This window comes from Pocillopora damicornis, chromosome 10 (assembly GCF_964200805.1).
Source record: "Pocillopora damicornis chromosome 10, jaPocDami1.2, whole genome shotgun sequence".
NCBI classification, from domain to species: domain Eukaryota; kingdom Metazoa; phylum Cnidaria; class Anthozoa; order Scleractinia; family Pocilloporidae; genus Pocillopora; species Pocillopora damicornis.
The window spans coordinates 1,334,342-1,353,985 of NC_142679.1; the positions used below are offsets into that span (position 1 = coordinate 1,334,342).

A 19,644-nucleotide genomic window follows, 5' to 3' on the forward strand; every position below is an offset into this window, starting at 1 on the left:
TAAAAAGTGCTGCATGCGTTTACAGTTGCTAAGCGTGACTATTCAAATAAGGGCTGTAGAGGACACTATTTCAACAGGAGAACGACATAAACTTCAGTGAAATGATAACATCATTAATTTGAACCACTTTTCTGGTGAAGGCACAATCCGACCGTTAATATTGTTAATATTATTTTACAAGCGTTTGGAGATTAGTCGATAATAAGACCATGAGACATTCTTACGATATCAACAAGTCTTTCTAGATCGACCTGTGATGAATGTCCGTGAGAGTTTGAATAGAAGTTTTCTGGCAGCAATCTCAAAAACTATAAAAACTAAGTTCAATGAAGATTTCTCAAGCTCGGAGGAGCCTGGTACCGAGTCAACACGAAAGTAGACACAAAACGAGTCAGAAATCGAGAGGCAAGGATGGCGGGAAAAAAAGAGTAACCGCGTGATGCCAAGAGCGCGAAAATTTGAGTCACGCGAGAAATATTATATTGATGGAAAGAAAGAAAAAAATCTCGCATTCTAATTAACTCAAACAACTTATATAAAGATAGTTTCTGATATGATTCGACAGTCTCTGGAAAACGACTCTGAAAAGAAGTTTAGATTGTTCGTCTTTCATGAAGTACAAACTTAGAGTTGCCAAGAGCGCGAAAATTTGAGTCACGCGAGAAATATTATATTGATGGAAAGAAAGAAAAAAAATCTCGCATTCTAATTAACTCAAACAACTTATATAAAGATAGTTTCTGATATGATTCGACAGTCTCTGGAAAACGACTCTGAAAAGAAGTTTAGATTGTTCGTCTTTCATGAAGTACAAACTTAGAGTTGTGTTGTATCTCCGAAGTAAACGCGATGGACTTCTTCAATCTTTTTGACCCAATCCATGGCGTATCCCGTGTGATCCTCCAAGTAATAAATACGTTTAGGCTGTAAATAAATTGTTTACGTTCGTTAGTCTGGAAAGAGATTCCAGTTCAGAAACTGGCTACTTTAATGCAAAAGCAGAATACGGCTTACCGTATGAACGAAGAAAACGTTGAAGTTCTTAGCTTCTGGTCTGAGATCTTTTGTCCTACAGATGATACAAGCATTTGTTTTAATTAAAATCAATCGGTTCCAGTGGTGGCTTTTCACCTGTCTCCATATGAGATTCCTTGAATGGAGAGGACCCTTCTGTAAACCATTCTTGCGACGATGGTATCCTCAATAGATATCACTGCTATTACTACTGTTAACCCTTACTGGATATGTTACCTCACCGACCCCACACACTGGGCCCAACCTTGAAATACCGGTCACTTTACAGAAAAGTATCACTGGATTTAACTAAGTTCATGTCCTCGTTTAAAGATTGATAAATCTTTCTTCCTTCGACAGCAACATTCGAGATCACTGTTCGTCGTTTCCAATTAAATACTCTTAACAAAACGGCGAAATGCCTTCCACATATACACAAGTGACACCATTACTTAAGTTGTAAGTCTTTTGGTCGACGCCAGACGAACACTACACGTACTACAGGTTCTGGAGACTCATCTATTTCAATACATCTAACTGAACTAACTTTCCAAAAACTCTGAATATTTACCATGGAATCTCTCCCTTCAGAACCATTGCCTGTGCATCAACGTAATATAGCCGCGGACCCTCTGTAAGAATCAGTGTTCTTTTGCGAGGAAAGAGACCCTGATAAAAGAACAAAAGTAATGATAATGATCAAAGGGCTGAAGATGTTTAAACCGGAAAGAGATGAAAATATTCACGTTATCTTAGGTTCACAATACTGCCTTTAACTCGCGGCTCAAAAAGGTGCTACAAATTTAAAGTCTCCATTTAGTATCCATATATTGCACAGCGAAAAAAGGCAACGAGTGGTGACAAAATAATCAGCTATTGGGCGCTAACATTAGAACTAACAAACAACGATTATGTTCAAATTACACATCATAGAAGACAGAGGCGCCTAAGGGCAGGTAGCCTGCATTCGCTCACATTGATCTCTTTGCGTCTGTTTGGTGAGTATTCTAGACCATTACAGAGCAAAGTAAAGCAAAAAGACTAATGCCATCCAAGATGAACTTTGTGCACTAAACTGAAACCTTTTCGAAACAAATAACCAATATATTGCCATGCAAAGAAGCCGCAAAGTTTATTTCGGTCAAATAACTGAAATAAAATAAATAAATAAATAAATAAATAAAAGCACTAACCCGCTAGCTTACCTTTCTTTTGTCCACCACACCGGTCTTGATAATGAGATTATTTCCGACAAATTGGTGCCTACAAGAGATAAACCACAGTAAAAAATAAATCATGTCTGACACACTACCTATGAGTACTGGGCACTACAAATGGTACAGCAGCCGATCGCAAAATCGGAAGGTAAGAGGTCAAAATGATTATGGGCGACTCAAAATAAATAATACCTTCGTCATTACACTCTCTGAAATTACGCACCCAGGGATGGGATGGATTGTTCAACGACTTATGTTGTTCCAAATCAGGATGTTTTACGCACCCTGGGTTTGTTCAACTACTCAAGTTATTCCAAATCAGGATTTTGTACGCACTCGGGGTTTGTTCAACAACCCAAGTTGTTCCAAATCAGAATGTTAACACTTGAGCACCCGCTGCATGTTTAATCTTTCCACTCCCAGGACTGACCAAAAACGAATTCCTTCTAACAGTATCAACGAAGTGAACGTGAACGAAAGTGATCCTCGCGGTAATGTGCACTACTTAGGCAGTAGTGAAAATAAGGCCTGAAAAAAATTCAGGCCTATACGGGATTTGAACCCATGACCTCTGCGATACCGGTGCAGTATCAACGAAGTTTTAAGTAACGAGGTGATGAGAAAAAAGAAAAATATCATTTGTTTGATGTAACAACCAATCCTCCGAACCAAGATCATTACAAGTGTAAGGAAGTCAGTCAAGAGTCAAGGCAGTATTCTCCTTTGGAGTAAGACCACACTAAACATCATTACCAGGGTGGGGGGAGGGGAAGAGATTCGCTAGATGGCCCAAGGACAACTAAGTGTCATAACAGAACTCTCACCAAGGTGATTCTTTCTCCTGCTTCACTAATCTTTCCTCTCTCTCGCTCTCCGTAAGATTGAGAATGTTCGTAGGGCCACTTGACCGTGGAGTTTCATCGGACAGGCCAAATCTTGCCAACAGCTGGTCATCAAACTCGTCACTGTCGCTATCGTGAATGCTCAACTAGTATGTGAAAGAAAGAAAAACACATGAGAATCCTTTCGGACACCAGTGACCCTCACAATCAAACAGGAAGAGTTAAAAGAAAGTGCTTCCTTAAGACTTCTCTCGAACAACAGAGAAAATGAAAAAAAAAAGAAGTTCCAGACGCATGGATGTCCACCAAGTGAAACAGGACAACAGGCAGCCGCACATTTAACCAGTTATCGAAGGTATATTTTTAACCCTGAGCGCTGCTTCCCTCCAACCTTGAACTTGCTCCGAAGGCCTTCTTCGTTCGTGCTTGTTGACGGCAGATATGGTAGTAAATCAGGGGGTGTCTCATTTGGCAAATTCTCCCAATCGATTCCTAAACGAGGATTGAACAACAGATTCTCAGAGCTAAAATTATGAGAAATGTCTGACAGACAGTTAAGAGAATTTATGTTTGCATCTTAGAGGTGAGAGCTTAATAAGTAGAAGTTTCTTATTAAGCAATCTTAGGAATTATAAGGGATCTACTAAACAAGTACCGACGCTCTTTCTTACCTTCATAAAATTCGTGACTTTTCAACGAAGGAAATCCTCCTTGCTCATCACAGCCAAGCCTCAATTTTGGATCTAATATCTACAGTCAATTCAGGACCTTAATAAGTTGTTTTGCAGTAAATAATTTAAGAATACTGTCGTCATTAACATCATAAAAAGAATTGTCATTGATCTGGTCAAAAACCAAAAAATGGCTACTCCTGTAAACATGTACACTCAAGTATCTTTTATTAGATGGTGTCCTAAACTGTGTCTAAAATTGGACACCAATGTGTAAACTAAAACACTAGTGTCTAAAATCAGAGTCCTGAGTCAGACACTAGTTTTCAAAAACCGACAATAGTGTTTAGAATCAGACACTTGTGTCTATTATCAGACACTAGTGTCTAAAATCAGACACTAGTGTCTAAAATCAGACACTTGTGTCTATTATCAGACACTAGTGTCTAAAATCAGACATTACTGTCTAAAGTCAGACACTAGTGACCAAAATTGGGTGGTACTGTCTAAAATCAGACCTTAATGTTGAAATGATGCCCTGTAGGAGAGGAACCTGAACACTTTTCCTGTGTGGTATCAATTAACTATTAGGTACCCATCAAAGTAATAATAAAAATTTTTCTCACCAATAAACTCTGGACAAGACTTTTTGGAACTTCAGGAAAACCACTTGGAAATTCATAGTCAAGGGCAATAATCTTTTTGAAAATCTGATACTCATTTCTACAGAAGGGAAAGAAATAAGCATCAGTATGGGTACTACAGATGTTAAAGAACAGAGGCAGGAGGTACCTTCCACATTCCTCCTCCAGAAAGAGGTGCATAACTAAGAATTTTCAGAGAGGGAATCACAGAACTTCTGTACACCTTCTGTAAAATGGCACTTTTTGAAAAGCCTGAATCACAAGGTTTATATGGTGTTGACTTAAAAAAAATTATCCAACAACAAAGGGTGGGTGGGGTCATGGGACTAAGGTCGTGGGTCATGGGTTTTCCTCAACTATACCCTTGAAAACACATCTTTTTGTAATAGCAATACTGAATACAGAAAAAAACTTAAGTCAGCTTTCATGTCAGAGAGCTCACAACTATCATAAGATCTTTGAAAGGATCAACCATTTAATACAATTTCATACTATTTGCCAGACATTTTAGAGTTGGTTGGTATATAATCATGTAAAGCTAAATAATAGAGTTACCCAGCTCTGAATGGCGGCAGTCCAGATAGAAGTTGATAAATAATACAACCTAAAGCCCAGAGGTCAGAGCTGAAAGAACAAACAATGAATTTTTCTCAGTGCTCTAAAATGATTGTAGACATCATTTATTAATTGAAGTTTCATGCTAAAACTCACATGTGTAACTAATTGGACAGCCAAAATAAGTCCTTTATGTAGTGAAGAGTTATGAATACATTTTACAGATGCTGTATGACACCATGACACTTAAATATTTTTTGACATTTCGTTGAAAACTTACTGTTAATCCATTTGGCTGTTTGTTTGTTTATTGTTTGTTTGATGTACAGAACAGAAAAGAGGAATGTGGCTATTTTGAAATCAAATTAATTGAAGTGGTCAATGAATCAAATATTATAAGATCAAATTATGATATAATTAATTTTGCTTAAAAGTCTTTCTGTTTCAGAAGGTTTGTTTTCCTTACCTTTTAACTGCTCTTTTGTCTGTTAAAAGCTCGGGTGAAACATATTCTGCTGTTCCAACAAATGAATTTCTCCCTGCAACAATTTAATTTTAATAACAGTTCTGTTTATCACTGCAGGGGATTCATTCAAAAGTTTCACCAGAACTTGCTGGTGCTACCTCAAGTGAATGAGCAATAATTGATTTATTTCAATGGAAGGGATACAGTAATCACTTTTTTCATTTTCTCTGAGGTTTTCACGAGCTCTTTACACCATGTCAAAGAAAATACAGCCAATCCAAACACAATAGAGGTGATGTGTTTCAGACAGTGTTAAATCTGGCTTTACCATCTTATTTCAGCTTAAATTAAGTTTAAGGTGTCACTATTAACAACTTAATAGTGACAATATTAACAAGAATTCTGTGTATCTCATGTCTAAATCTCATGAATTAGTACACATTTTAAAAGAGTTAAAACTGTTACCAAGATCATAAATAACAGGAAGCCAGTTCACAGCCATACCAAATGAACTCTGCACATATATTGCATTAATCATGTTTACCACTTTTATTTTTCTTCTATGGCACTTTATGCCATAGGATATCACCCCTATTTTCTAAACACTCTTTGAATATTAACAGTTACACGCAGGAGTAACCAGTCCCCAAGTCATATTCAAAAAATCTGTAAAATTATTTCCTGCTATAGAAGCAGGAACTTGATAAAAGGAAGATTGCCAAGAGGCAAGAGAAATGAATGAAAGTTTAGGTTTTCTAACCTTTTTCGTTAACTTCACCATCACTTAGAATCTTAGCTGTACCAAAGTCAGTGATCTTTATGTGCATGTCTGCGTCCATGAGAATATTTTCTGGTTTCAAGTCCCTAATAACAATCAAAGGAAACCAAACTGTAATCACATTTTCATTGGAAATAATCCACAAAAGTTGTAGAGATGAAAGAAGACTCCTGCATATATTTATTCTTTCAAGCAGAAAAAAAGGTTTGTCATGTTTTGATCGCTTGATAATTTGAAACAACTGTTAGTATTTTATTTTCTCTATTAGCAGCTGTAAAGATAGTACCTGTGAATGATTCCTAATCCATGAAGATGTTCCAAAGCTGACACAACTTCAGCAGAATAAAATCTTGTACATGTCAGGTCAAACGAGCCCAGCTGCAGAAAAATGGTATATCAGGATATGGTTCACATGAAGCATAAGTCAAAAAGTGGTATTAATGAAACCACAGCACCCAAAATACAAAGTGTTCCAAGGGAAGAAAACCTCTTCAGAAGTAACATTTTAAGCACACATTAATGCTGATAAAGTCAGAGCGTATTATTAGAATCATGTTGATTACACCTCTCTAAATTGAAGAACTAATTAATTGTGCACAGAATATTTACCTGCTTTGTAAATTAAAGTTATTCCCAAGCAAACAAGCAGTAAATGTAAGTATTACTAAATAAATATGACTACCTTTATAATATAGGGTAACAATTCTCCTTTCTTTGCAAAGCTTAAACCAAAATCTGTGGAGGGCAAAGCTAAGGAAAATGACCTAGTAATTTTAAATTCAAATATAACCAACAACAATAATAATTTCATAGTGATTTTTTTTCATGTGATTCGCCAAAAAGTACTCATTATAAATATCCATACATTGTGGCATGCAATGACTCTGTGTTGTTGAACTTGAATAACAACCTAAAACATCAGTGTTATGCTAAAGAGATGGCCAACAGCTCTATCAAATGTGGATCAATGTCAGTATCTGAGAAACTGCACACTTACCCCTCTCCAACCCAACATTAATCCTTATTTGTTATTAGTTGATTTTGGTTAGGTTAGGGGAGGGGTGGGTGCCCAGTTGTTCAGCGACTGACTCTGATCCCATTTTTAACATCAACTATCGAAAAGAAACCCTGGCAACGTTCAAAGAAAAATTTTGCATTAATTCCAAATAACACTTTATGTTAACTCTTTAACACCTAAGATCTGATTGTTAATTCTTCCCTCAAGCTACTGCACATTTCCATGTAAATTAATTACAAGAAATTGATATTAAATTAAGATAACAACTTCTACCTGATAAGTTGGAGTATTCTCATTACATGGATAATGTTGGATATTAAAGGGAGAAGTTACATGTTAATCACTTCTGGGAGATAAAGGATTAACCCTTTACACCTTAACATCAGTATTCAAATTCTTCATACTGTTCTCTGTACATTTACTAAGGTGCTGACAAGGAGAATTTGTTTAACAATCATGAGTTTCTTTAGTTGGTAATCATTTCCTTTATCCTCAGACATTAACATGTGATTCAGTGGTGATATTGTAAGGAGAAATTAGATGCTAGTCACTCTTAGGGGTTCGAGGGTTATGTAATAAGTGATATCTTTGTTCAACAGTCTTGAATGAAAAGGATACAAAGCTTCTCTTTATCTTGAAATGTAAAATATAGTCGAACAAAGAATGGGTGGTTGAGTCTACTCAGAACTTCTTTCTCTCTGGACACATATTGCACTTTTTTTTCACGTATCATGTGTCTTTTCTCCAGAACTTTCACTATGGGAGGAAAAGTGCGGGAACATTTTTAGAATTATGTAACCTTCAAACAAAGAATCATTATGATAGCACACTGTGGCTAAGACAGAAGAAGGAAAACAAACTTTGTCATCAATGTAAATGTAAATTAAAGCCTGGTTTTCAGTGGAGACGCAATCATAAATGCAAGTAGAACAGCAAGTATAACAGTTCTTGATTCACCATAGAAACAATCTCAATACAAGGACAAGTGCAAGTAAAAGAAAAAAGAAAAATTCTGATCCTTGTGCTTGAGCCTGAGCTGTTTTCACTGCAAATGGGAACTGTTCCAATTGTGATTGTACTTACACTGCTGGCGAAAACCATGCTTCAAAGAACACAAACTTTTAAGCAATAATAAACTTACTGGCATATTCTTTTCCTGTACTTATTTCTCGCACAACATATACCTGTTATGGAAAGACAGAGCTTATTACCATACCACTGAAAGGCATGTGGGTTGCCAAGGAGGGGGGGGGGGGGGGAGAAGGAAAGGGGAGAAAGGGGGTAGGGAAAAGGGGGGTGGAGGATGTCGAAGCTAAGAATTGATCAATGTGCCATGCATGAAATACTTATATGTACTTATATTATGTTTACAGTCCAAGATTCTTTTCAATGCAAAAGTAACTGTGATTTTTTCAGCAGAGGGCAGAGGGAGGAGGCTCAAAACTTTAACAAAGTTTCTGATAAACTTACAGTTGAAAATGACCCTTCACCAAGAACCTTTCCAAACTTGAAATCTTCAGGCTTTTTTTTCTTCACAGCTGGAGTTGTTGAAGATGTAGGTGATTGGGGGTTAGAGGATGAGGAGCCTGAAGCAGCATTCTGTAAACAGACATAAGAAAAATATTTTGATTCCACTAACATTTGATAACATATAAACAACAGGTACTTTTTACAATCACTTAATGATCACGTCCTTCCAACTGAGAAGGGAGTTTTCTTTCATACAATTTTAACATAATGAAAGAGCTGCAAATATGGAACCTTCAAAATACTATGTTTGACAAGTTTTGAGGAGCTGAGAAATATAACAAAACATTTTCACAAGTCAAGTAACTGTTCTAAACCATGCAGTAACTGTTCATCACTGATTTTCCAGGAGAAAGTAGTCAAGAAAAGACTACTGTCCAGAAACAGTGACTGACATTAAGTATTGAGTTAAAACATGCGAGAAATTCTACCAAATTCCTTGATAATGTTTTGAAATCATTGCTAGTGACTAGTGCAGACCATCCTGACCAATAATTTCAGATTACATAGCAAAATTTTATATCTAACAATAACAGTTCATGAATTGACTAATGTAAATTTTTAACTGCACTTTGTCAAGACCTATTCCCTATCAACACCTTCTTCTAACAGTTGGTTGGCTGGGACAAAAAAATTGTTCTAGTTTTCCAAGGTCATTGGTGGTTCTCCATTCTGTCTGCTGCACAATTTTTATGATAGAGAAAGATGTCTTTTTCATCTTGTCACGAGCATGGGACAAAGAAAAAATTCTGAAACGCCATGAGGAATAAAACCTCAGACCTTCAGATTCCATGCTCCAACGTTCTACCACTGAGCCACAGAGACTCCACAGTGGGTGAGGTCTATTACAAAGTTCATATGACACACGTCCTGCATACTACTAGGATCAGCAATGTCATTAGCGTAATGTTTGTAGATAGAAATAAGAGAGATTCCATAAGAACACCATAGGAACATTCCTACATTGTTAGTTTGGAGAATTTGGTATTAGATCAACTAATAATCCCATAATTGATATTATCACTTGTCTGCTTGATATTATATTAAGATTGTACAGAACAATTCTGTCTTTGGCTAAAGGGTTAATTGAACAGTATTCCAATACATTTTCTTGTTGATTGCCCATCCCCGTCTTGAATGACCACAAAAAGACAATATCAAGCGATTAAATAAAGTTCTACTTAACCATGATCACATGAGGTCGATTAAAATGAATCAACAATCAGAATCACTTAAACCAGATTAAATTATTATGTCCTTGTTCTAGGTACATTACTCTATCCATTACACCAAGAAAAATGCAACTCAGAACTGGTCTGAAATATATTTGAACCGATAATAATTCACAACTGAAACATATACATCAGAATATTTTAATTATCATTTTACTCTGAAGGGACAAGATGCCGATGAAAACCAAAAGAAAATTAAGGATGAAAACTGAAAAATTAATGAATTCCCTGAACAACAAATTATCGAATTTTTCGGTAAACTTTGCTGTGAGGTTACCGATTAACCTAAGAACAAACAATATAAGAATGGCATCAACGAATAACAAGGAAACTGTCGTCTGATCGGTAACGAGAAAAATTGCAAATCATTTGACATTTTCACTGAGATAATGGACTTACCTCTCTTTTTACCCCATTTTCTGCCATATCTGTGGGTTTAAAAGGCTAAAAGAGCAGATGAAACATTCTGAAAGAAGAAAACTATTTTTACGGGAGGCTTTGTAGAAGACGCAACCGCTGACCTGAGAAGGAATGGGTTCTAATGTTTGCAGCGCGCGAAGTAAGTCACGTGATCCATCGAAAGAAAAAGTCGTAGCTGACAGTGATTGCATGACTTCTGTACAACGTCCGATTAGTTTTTGCGTTTTATTGTCTTCCTTTGTACTGGAAATTCGACTCTAGGAAATTGATTTCGTGTAGCTATGTCTGGCATTGCTTTGGGCCGTTTATCAGAAGAGAGAAAAGCTTGGCGTAAAGACCATCCTTTCGTAAGTTACGCGGCATTCCCATTTCCTCTATTTATGATTATGATAAAATGCTTGAATAGATCGATCTTACCAAATGAATTGACTTTGTTTTCTAATCGAAAGTATTTTTGTTTGTAGGGATTTGTGGCCAAACCGCTCAAAAATCCTGATGGTACTCTAAATCTGATGAACTGGGAATGTGGTACGTGGGATGTACAATTTATTCGTGTCTGATTCACAATCTCATCCAGCCAAAGCTTCTGAACTGATCCGTGTACTCGACATACCCATGCCACACTTTTTATTGATAATCATTAAGAAAATAAATTTTTATTTGCTTCCTCGATGATGATTATACTTTATTTCTGCTTTGTCTACAGCGATCCCTGGAAAGAAAGCGGTATGTATCTCGCGATTTTAGCCAAATTGATTAGACTGCTCTCATCTCGTGTCTCTAACATCGTGAAGGGTGCTGTCATTTTTGTCTCGGTATTCAAGGATCAACGAGAATGTTTACAAGCTTTGTTATTATATATAACTCGATTTATTTTTTTCAATTTTTCGAAAAATTAATTTGACAACTGTCAACAGATAAAGGTGTAAGTTTTGATCGTTGAGATATTATGTCTGACTGTTATAAAACTCAATTTGACTGCGGTCGCGGAAAAAGCCGGTTATAGGCGAACAACATTTTAAGATGCTGTACATTTACTGCGTTGTAGACTCCATGGGAAGGAGGTTCTTTCAAACTGAAGATGATATTTAAAGACGACTACCCATCCTCTCCACCAAAATGTAAGAACTTTGACCTTTTGGTAAAATATGTTGTTATTCACGCCTCTGTTCTGGTCTGTTAGTCTAAGGGGAACGACGGGAAGAGTGTGTAATAACATAGTTATTTACCTCATTTATTTACGGCACTTACTAGTTTTCAAGAATTTCGTCTGGGTCCCAATAATTTATCATAATTTTTCTTTCCAAAGAATGTGCAATTTCATCATATTGAGATTTGAAAACTTCCTTTTTCTTTCATGTACTTCCTGTTTTTGACAAAAACAAGTTTGCATATATTTTACATTCATTTTAATCTGACTGTAAAATTATTCCAAAAATTCATAACATTTTGTTTAATTTGTGAAAAGATATATTTGAAACGGGTTAAAATCCATCTGTAATGTTTATTTGATTGGATGTCAGTGGAAAATTAAGGTTGTTCTTGATTAAATGGCACAAATGGAAGTTTAATTGCCAATAAATGCCAATCAGCATGATATTTTAAGGCAGCTATGTTTATAAGTTTCAATGTTTTGTACAATTTCCATTTTTTGTAGGTAAATTTGATCCCCCAATTTTCCACCCCAATGTTTACCCATCTGGCACAGTGTGTTTGTCTCTTCTGGATGAGGAAAAAGACTGGAGGCCTGCAGTCACTATAAAACAGGTAAATAACCAGTTTCTTCATCACATGGAATTAAATTAATACCTGTGAATTTATGTTATTTAAATGCTCATGTCTGCTTTGAGTGAAATGTAAGGACAGTTTTTATTACTGTAATTTTTCTGTAACTTCTGTTGTGTGATAATTTTATCTTCCTTTAAGTTTATACAAACCCTCATGTCTAGTCATCTGTAAATAATTAGTCAGTTGCCTCTCCTTTTTCTCTTCATTGGTTTTGTTTGAGTAATTTCCATCATTTTTCATCTTCTTCTATTAATTTTTTAAAAATTTAACTTCTTAGATTTTATTGGGAATTCAAGACTTACTGAATGATCCAAACATAAGAGATCCTGCTCAAGCAGAAGCTTATACCATCTACTGGTAAGAACTTCCACCCTTGAACTCCAAAGATTAAATCAGTAATTCCCCCTTCTTAGCTTTATACATTTCTTTGCAAATGAGTAGAGAGGATTAGAAATTATAGGCAGATAAAACCCCCTCAGCTGCTTTTTGTTCTATTGTGTGACATGTTTATACAAAAAGATATCCAAATTTTGCAAAAATGCTACTCGTAAGTGATCTCTTGTAGTAAAGCTATGAGTAATTTGGGTGATGTTCAAGGGCAGTAGAACTAGGATGTGTTGATTAGGACCTAGCTCATGTACAGACTTCTACTGCTTCCAAGTACTGTAGAAGCTCATGAAATTAGACATCTTCAAGATGCAAAAACATTTTCTGTTGCTGGAGCTGGCTGCTTGTGACAGTGGTTCTGGTAGGCTGTCTTCAGAGGTGTAAAAAAATAGATGATGGCTTGAAAATAAAAATACCCAGCTGATTGGTTGTGTGAAATAGGGCCAGATGTAAATGAAAAGAAAGCCAACACTAAAACAGTGCTCTGCGATGAGTGCACCGTGAAATCATCGTGACTTGCAACAGTGTCAAGTTGACTGATTAAAATTGATTCAGAAGTTGATGGGATTTCCTTTTGGGTGTCCACTATAAAAAATTTTATAGATGAAGCATACATCTTAATTGCAAGTCTAAGATGTAGTGGTTTACAAGAGTGTGTGAATATTGAGTTTGTCTAAGAGTTCAGACTGACTATGTGAAAAGGAACTGTCCACTTATAAGACAGTGTGGGAGGAGAATCACCCTGTGAGGATTAATTGTCTTTTTAAAGAACACAACATGGTGACGCTGGCCAAGGATTGAACCTAATGGCCTAATCCAGAGTCTAGAATGCTACCATTAGGGTGGTGCATCTGCTGGCATTAGCTCGATGGTACTTGTTGTACAGTAAATGAACTGGAGTCCAACTGCTTTAACTGAAATGAATTAACCACAATTACAATATGTGATATTTAAATATATACCTTTGCATGATACAGGATTTCATTTAAAATGCCTGCTTTCTCCTGTCTTTCTCATCCTTCAACTAGCTTTGGTGATAATTTTCTGCTCTTTTCAGTTAAATATAAAAATGCTATAAAGGGAACATGTTAAACATTGGTTTCTGTAAAATTGATTTTTTTGTTTCTTAACTTTACTTTCAGCCAAAACAGATCAGAATATGAGAAACGAGTTAGAAGTCAAGCTGCAAAGTTCTCAAGTACATAGTGAATAAAGAAAAATAGAAGACACTTCGCTAACAGACATGTGGTTTAATGATGACTGGCACGAATTGGATTTATTTTTTTCTCCATTTATGAACTGCAATGGGGAGTGGAACAAGAATTAATCCATAACTGCTTTAATACCACGGCTGTTGTTGTGAATTGGAAGGAGCTATCATGTCTGTTATAGTAGGAAGTTTCACAGTGTACAGTTCAACTAACTTATGCTTCAAGACGGATAAAGTTGACCCTAATCTATGTTAGTTTTGTTTAGGCCTCTCTGTGTAAGGTTTGGTTGGGTTTTAATGGCTCTAACTATTCAGGGAGAACTATCAGATGACACTCTCTGATCCCATTGTCGGGTCATTATTTATCACCTGGTGGGGTGGAATGATTTTAGTTGTGTTACAACAAAAGTTACCTGATCCCCCCTCCCCTGAAGGCTATGTAGTATACTAAAGATCCCCCTCATTGGCAGTTAGTTTCCCAAAGTGCCCTTCCCCCATAATGCTCTGTCAAGAATGACTGTTAACCTCTCCATACCCCCCTGGAAAATGTGTTCCTGCAGAGAAATCCTCCCAGCCCCTACCCCCTAACCCCCCCCCCCCCCCAGGTGATAAAGAATGACTGGTCCCCAGTTCATTGTCTTTAATTTTGTTATGGATCATTTGACTAAACCAAAGGCACTAAATGAGATAAAACCAGAAGCCAAATGACCAGTGATCTCCTGATTTTTTTTTTTTACCCAATTCTTTTCAATTCTTTATTTTGTTTCATTTAGGTAGGCTTTTATTTAATCTTGAGTTGTAAATGTAATCAGTAGTGTAAAGCTTTACTGTGTTGAGTGCAAAGTGTCTGTTTTTAAGAATCCAATGAAACCTGAATTGTTGGGTTATAAGAAGTCAAAAAATACCCCAATGCACCAATCATAATGCTTTAACCCTTTAACTCCCAGTTCTAAGTGATTAGCATGTGACTTCTCCCTATAATATCCATACATTAACCAGCAAGCAGGTAATAAGAATGCTCAAACTTATCAGGTTAAAGTCATTATCTTGATCTAACACTAAATTCTTGCAGCTATTACACACGGAAATGTGTAGCAGCTAGAGGGGAGAATTAACAACCAGATCCTTGGGAGTTAAAGAGTTTATGTTGACGACTGCTAATGATTGGTTCAGTCAATGGCTTTCATTTACAACCTCAAAAATTTACTCTTCACTTCATTACAAGTGATCTAAGTGCTTTCCACCAGAACTGTGATCACTTTGAGTGATACAAGATTGAAGAAGCGTTCTCTACCTAATGAGAGTTACAGCAACTGTAACTCCATCATCAGTGAAAACCAGCATCAAAATCTCTAATCTTGTAAAGTAACTTATTTTGATAGAAAATCCAAAATTTCACAAAATATGTATCACATAACTGTAATTCTCTGTCAGGGATTCTTATTAATACTCCCAAGGATTGCTTTTGGTAGGTAACTTGTATGTCTGTGCTTATTTGGTACACTGAAATCAACTGATCTTATTTCTTTCTGCTGCAATATGCATTTCTTGTGCTAACCAGCCCTTGAGTAATGTTACTAAAGATATTAAAACCTCTGTATACGACTAGCAAGACTTGTGTCTTAAAGTTGTCACTGTAGAAATGTAACATCCTATAAAGGGACCTATACAACTTAAGTAATGAGAGCAAAAGGCTGAACATGATGAATTTTATTCCGTTCGTAACGTTTTGTGGAGTGGTTAGCCTTTGACCCTTAAGAGTGACACTATCTAAATTCTCCTGGCAATATTACCCATGAATCACACTGTAAGGTCAAGAGAAAAAGGGAAATGATCACCAACTAAAGAATCTCTTGATTGTTGCACAGATTCTCATTGTGAACGCCTTAGGAAATGTATAAGGAATAGTATGGATAATATGCAGGTTAACTGGACAAGGCATGACCTTGACTCGTTGAAATGTTTAGGTGGTTCTTAACTTATTTGATAGGTCAGTAACACATCAAAAATGTTTGATGGGAAGTTTTCCTTCTTTTGTTTCTTAGAAAAGAACCAAAACAAGGCATGCCTATCCAATTTCAAGTCTGCCATGGAAACCAAATTGGTCTTACTATTTAGACCAATCTATATCATCTAAAACTTCTACCAGGAAAATAATATATTGGCTTAAAAAGAAAAAGGAGAAGACAATCAGAATTCCTGAAAAAAAAACGTGAAGCGATCTTTACCAATTGGCGAAATGAGCACAGAATGCCTTTGAATGAGACTAATTTTGCTTCTCTAATTTGTTGCAAAAAGCAGTGAGATTGCCCTTCTTGGACGGGCAGGTGCCTGTTGAACTGCCATAGCTTCTTTTATTTTATAATTTTTTTTTTTAATGACCCAGAGCTACTTCAAAACATAAGTGCTGAAATTGCCAAGATAGAGAGCGTGAAAGCACTGACAACCACTTGAACTGCGGAGGATTCCGGGTTTGGCCGTTCCCTGGTCATGACGGCCGGAGGTGTTGACGTCATTTCCACAGGCGGGAAGACAACTTGCATGGCTTGTTCTGTGTAATTTCTGTTTGTGTGGTACGTAACGACATTATCTGCATCCGAATATTTATGATAAGCCCACACAAGGAACACACGAGCGGTCTCCTGCAACGTAGAAATAAGACGTTTGGAAAGAACCATGTTACAGACTGTTTTTGCCTTTTGTAAAAGCTAACGTAGATTTTCTGAGTTTTTTGTCATCAATTTGATGAAATCTCCTCCATGCTTATCCATCGTTGTTTTTTCTTTGTAAATAACCGCCTATTCACGTTTTTCTATTTTACCAAACCAATATTTTGTGGTTTCCTCAAGTTAAAAATAATTTTGCGACGCGCAGAAAAACGAACCAAAATATCATATTCTTCCGATTCGCAGGACACCTCACAAACTAACATCACATTACTTTGCAGATTATTCAATTTTGAAGGGTTATTCCATGGATGGTCAAATGAGAAAGATACTCATAGAGCGCAGATTCTCTCTACCAAATTCTGAGTTGCACTTAATTCACTACAAAAAATAGAGCTTCGAAAGAAATTAGTTCTGCTTCGTCATGCATCTGCTCAATGATAGGACGCTCAGACCCACTCCCCCTTCCCATGGAAGGCCTGGTACTCAGTCTACTTAGCGTTTGGTTCTTCGACACGCAATCGAAAATCGCTCTATTTGAATTACAACTTAAGCTAAGATGCTTACGTTAAACTGGATGTCTTTACTGTCATTTGTCTCCAGCGGTCGTCGGAAGCGTAAGGTTGTAGTGCCATTTTGTTCTTCAGCACTGTCCAGTATGTAAATTTGCGGCTCCGCATCCAGGGTAAGTTTCCCGAGGCCACTGGTGTGGTAACTCTAGAGGTTGTGAGTGAAAACTTTTTAAATTCTTCTCACAGAAAGTTAATATAAACATTAATATGATAAAAATGCTGGGAGTTACCCCTTTATAGTTGCGTGGAGAGTCCAAATGATATATTCTGAAAATTTCAAGACAATACAACTAATGTTTTGATGGTCTGAAAATACTTCACATACACAATGTTTCCGTGATCTAAATCATCTCGTGGACAATATCTGCTGAAGTGACTGATTGCAGGCTTGAATGCGAGAATACCAGAGCGAGAGGCGCAGGTATGATTAAAAAAAAGAATCAAATGAGATTATTCGTCTCCGGGTTTTATCCGAGCGATTAAGATTTACACCTGACTAAGTTTTAAAAAAAAATTGCCGGTTTCCGAAACTAATTTTAATTAACAACCATGACGAACCTGACTGCAATACAAAGCAAATTTGAATTTCAAATAAAGCATTACTATCGCTTCACTCCATAGTTACTATACTTTGATGAGCGTTTGAAACAGGACCATGAATTTTAACCTATTCATATCATAAGTAAATATTTTGAAGCTAACGCTGGCTGCACAAAACCAACAGAACTCAAAAAGACCGTCTGGATTGAAAAACGAATTTTTTGTGAGAAACAGGTGGTGTCCCAGATGTTTTCCATAGCGAATTTGAGTTAGTATTGGTTAAACAAAATTGTAAATTAAATAGGAACAGGAGACACTGGATTTTGTTACGAATTGATCATATATGTAAAACTGCAATAAGAGCAATATTGCAGAGGATAAAGCCTGTAAACAGAATTCAGCTGAGCTTCTACTCGGCTCGAACTTCATCTGCGTTCCTGCTACAATCAATGAAGAACACATGTTTAGAGCAAGGGAAATTAAAAGGGGCCTTAAGCGATCAGGATGGCAATGCTCAGGAAGATGTTGACTAAAAATTAGTTTGCATTTTTAGTTAGAATTTTGCGAACGGCTGGATATGTTAACTGTCTTTATCGGTGCCACACCTAAACTTCAGCGTAATGTTTATGATCAGCGTTGAGTTCCAGATGGAGACGCAAATGATGCGCCGTCAGAATTTCCTTCTCAGATCTCGAAAGTTTTGGTGATTTCACGTTGTTGTTTTGCAGAGGACAGCTAAGAAATGTGAAAAGTTTTAAAACGAACAAGCTGAGTTATTGTTCTGGTGAAACAGAGAATTAACTCTGAAGTGTAAATTAAAGTGCTATTTAAACCCATGAATAACCCACAGGGCGTTAGCCCTAATAAAGGGAAACAGGGAACCACACGAGGCAAAGAAAAAATCTTTTGACCTCGGTGGGAATCGAACCCACGACCTCCGGATTAGATCTACCGTTACTCTGCCGACTGAGCTACGAGTTCTCTGTTTCACCATTTGTGTTCCCAGTGCTACGCGGCACAACATTCATATGAGTTATTGTTCTGCCCGTTAGATCAACTGTTTGGATACCTTCTCATTGCAGTCGCTTGGTTTGCTTACGGTCCCTATTTTAGTCGGATCTCTCTCCCGGAAACGAAATCAGTGATCAGGAGTTTGACCCTCTGTACCTGATACTAAGCTTGTCAAACACTTAAGGAAAAGAAGGATCGACACAACTGATCCAAGCAGTATGTGGCAGTGCTATGTGCTACAATAAACCTGCAGTACACATGGCCTGTCTCACTGACGAGCTCTCTAGGGGTCACTAAGTAGAACATCTGGGGATAAATCTTGCACATCTTAAAGAATGAAAAAAAAAACAAACTTACATTGAAATAATTCTGTCCGGAGCCATTTGTGCCTCCCACCACAATAGAATAGTTCTGCATGTCTTCTGGCGTAAAGGTGAACCCAAAGGCAACATAACCTATTGCATTGGCATTAACTTCAAACTCTAACTCTTCCGTACTTCTGTTGTGTGTCCACGATACGTTAAAATTTCCATCGTCAAATGACATCTCATGCATTGTTTGGTTTTGGCCATTTGCACTGGAAGCAAAACAAGCTAGGAAGGCTGCCACTAAGAGCCACATCTTGGAATTTTTGCCTTAGTTAGCCAGAACTACTCGCCAAATGATGCAAAGTTTATCACTGCATGTTTTTTTATGAATTTCTTCAAAGCCTCAATACCGCATATTTGATATTCGGAGCTGTGACACAGTTATATTGAATGGAAAAAATGAGTTTCAATAAAAATAATTTTTATTATTTCAAGTGGCGTTAATTCTAAGAGCCTGGAGTCATTAAGTCTACAGAAATAAATAAAAAATTCAATTTGGTAGAGCTATATTCCTCACAGTAGAGTATATCCAGTAGAAACGTAACAATCATGAGAGATTGATACTTTACGAAGCCCAATATTTATCCGCATACTTGCCTCTTTTTCAGAACTTAGGCCTTAGTCACATTGAAATCAGACAACATTTCTTTTTAACCATTTACGAAATTCCAAGAGAAAGCTCGAAGACACGGGGAAACCAGCGGTCTAGATGCTTGGG

At 36.8% G+C, this 19,644-nt stretch overlaps 3 protein-coding genes across 4 annotated transcripts; 1 reads left to right on the forward strand and 2 right to left on the reverse strand.

The window, feature by feature from the left end:
* Positions 1 to 749: 749 nt before the first annotated feature.
* LOC113667682 (3-phosphoinositide-dependent protein kinase 1) lies at positions 750 to 10,501 on the reverse strand. 2 transcript variants are annotated; one of them, XM_089185026.1, is made up of 17 exons: positions 10,364 to 10,501; positions 8,676 to 8,804; positions 8,347 to 8,389; positions 7,824 to 7,961; positions 6,870 to 6,922; positions 6,474 to 6,565; positions 6,170 to 6,273; positions 5,410 to 5,482; positions 4,944 to 5,012; positions 4,371 to 4,467; positions 3,745 to 3,823; positions 3,465 to 3,565; positions 3,056 to 3,219; positions 2,220 to 2,277; positions 1,586 to 1,683; positions 1,015 to 1,069; positions 750 to 924 (listed from the first exon to the last, which is right to left on the reverse strand). In XM_089185026.1, the coding sequence occupies exons 1-17, from the start codon at positions 10,388 to 10,390 to the stop codon at positions 817 to 819; spliced, it is 1,488 nt and encodes a 495-aa protein (XP_089041152.1). In that variant the 5' UTR covers positions 10,391 to 10,501; the 3' UTR covers positions 750 to 816. The 2 variants fall into 2 exon arrangements, with proteins under 2 accessions (XP_089041152.1, XP_089041153.1); XM_089185027.1 differs by having other exon boundaries at positions 9,304 to 10,479.
* A 24-nt stretch (positions 10,502 to 10,525) lies between these two features.
* LOC113667684 (SUMO-conjugating enzyme UBC9-A) lies at positions 10,526 to 15,383 on the forward strand. Its single transcript, XM_027183544.2, has 7 exons — positions 10,526 to 10,731; positions 10,849 to 10,912; positions 11,091 to 11,110; positions 11,433 to 11,505; positions 12,042 to 12,151; positions 12,450 to 12,529; positions 13,702 to 15,383. The coding sequence occupies exons 1-7, from the start codon at positions 10,666 to 10,668 to the stop codon at positions 13,763 to 13,765; spliced, it is 477 nt and encodes a 158-aa protein (XP_027039345.1). The 5' UTR covers positions 10,526 to 10,665; the 3' UTR covers positions 13,766 to 15,383.
* LOC113667725 (DBH-like monooxygenase protein 1) lies at positions 14,455 to 19,266 on the reverse strand. The gene is made up of 3 exons (XM_027183583.2): positions 18,916 to 19,266; positions 17,003 to 17,152; positions 14,455 to 16,411 (listed from the first exon to the last, which is right to left on the reverse strand). Exons 1-3 carry the CDS (start codon positions 19,177 to 19,179, stop codon positions 16,163 to 16,165), a joined length of 663 nt encoding a protein of 220 aa, XP_027039384.2. The 5' UTR covers positions 19,180 to 19,266; the 3' UTR covers positions 14,455 to 16,162.
* Between the last annotated feature and the right edge of the window lie 378 nt (positions 19,267 to 19,644).

Coding starts and splice junctions, on each gene's coding strand:
- LOC113667725 (XM_027183583.2), bottom strand. CDS start 19,179: ATGTGGCTCTTAGTGGCAGCCTTCCTAGCTTGTTTTGCTTCCAGTGCA. Junction 17,153..18,915: donor CCGGACAGAATTATTTCAAT/GTAAGTTTGTTT, acceptor CACAACCTCTAG/AGTTACCACACCAGTGGCCT. Junction 16,412..17,002: donor GTAAAGACATCCAGTTTAAC/GTAAGCATCTTA, acceptor TCTACGTTGCAG/GAGACCGCTCGTGTGTTCCT.
- LOC113667682 (XM_089185026.1), bottom strand. CDS start 10,390: ATGGCAGAAAATGGGGTAAAAAGAGAG. Junction 8,390..8,675: donor GTGAAGGGTCATTTTCAACT/GTAAGTTTATCA, acceptor TTTCCATAACAG/GTATATGTTGTGCGAGAAAT. Junction 6,274..6,473: donor GGATTAGGAATCATTCACAG/GTACTATCTTTA, acceptor GATTGTTATTAG/GGACTTGAAACCAGAAAATA.
- LOC113667684 (XM_027183544.2), top strand. CDS start 10,666: ATGTCTGGCATTGCTTTGGGCCGTTTATCAGAAGAGAGAAAAGCTTGG. Junction 11,506..12,041: donor CCCATCCTCTCCACCAAAAT/GTAAGAACTTTG, acceptor CATTTTTTGTAG/GTAAATTTGATCCCCCAATT. Junction 12,530..13,701: donor GAAGCTTATACCATCTACTG/GTAAGAACTTCC, acceptor CTTTACTTTCAG/CCAAAACAGATCAGAATATG.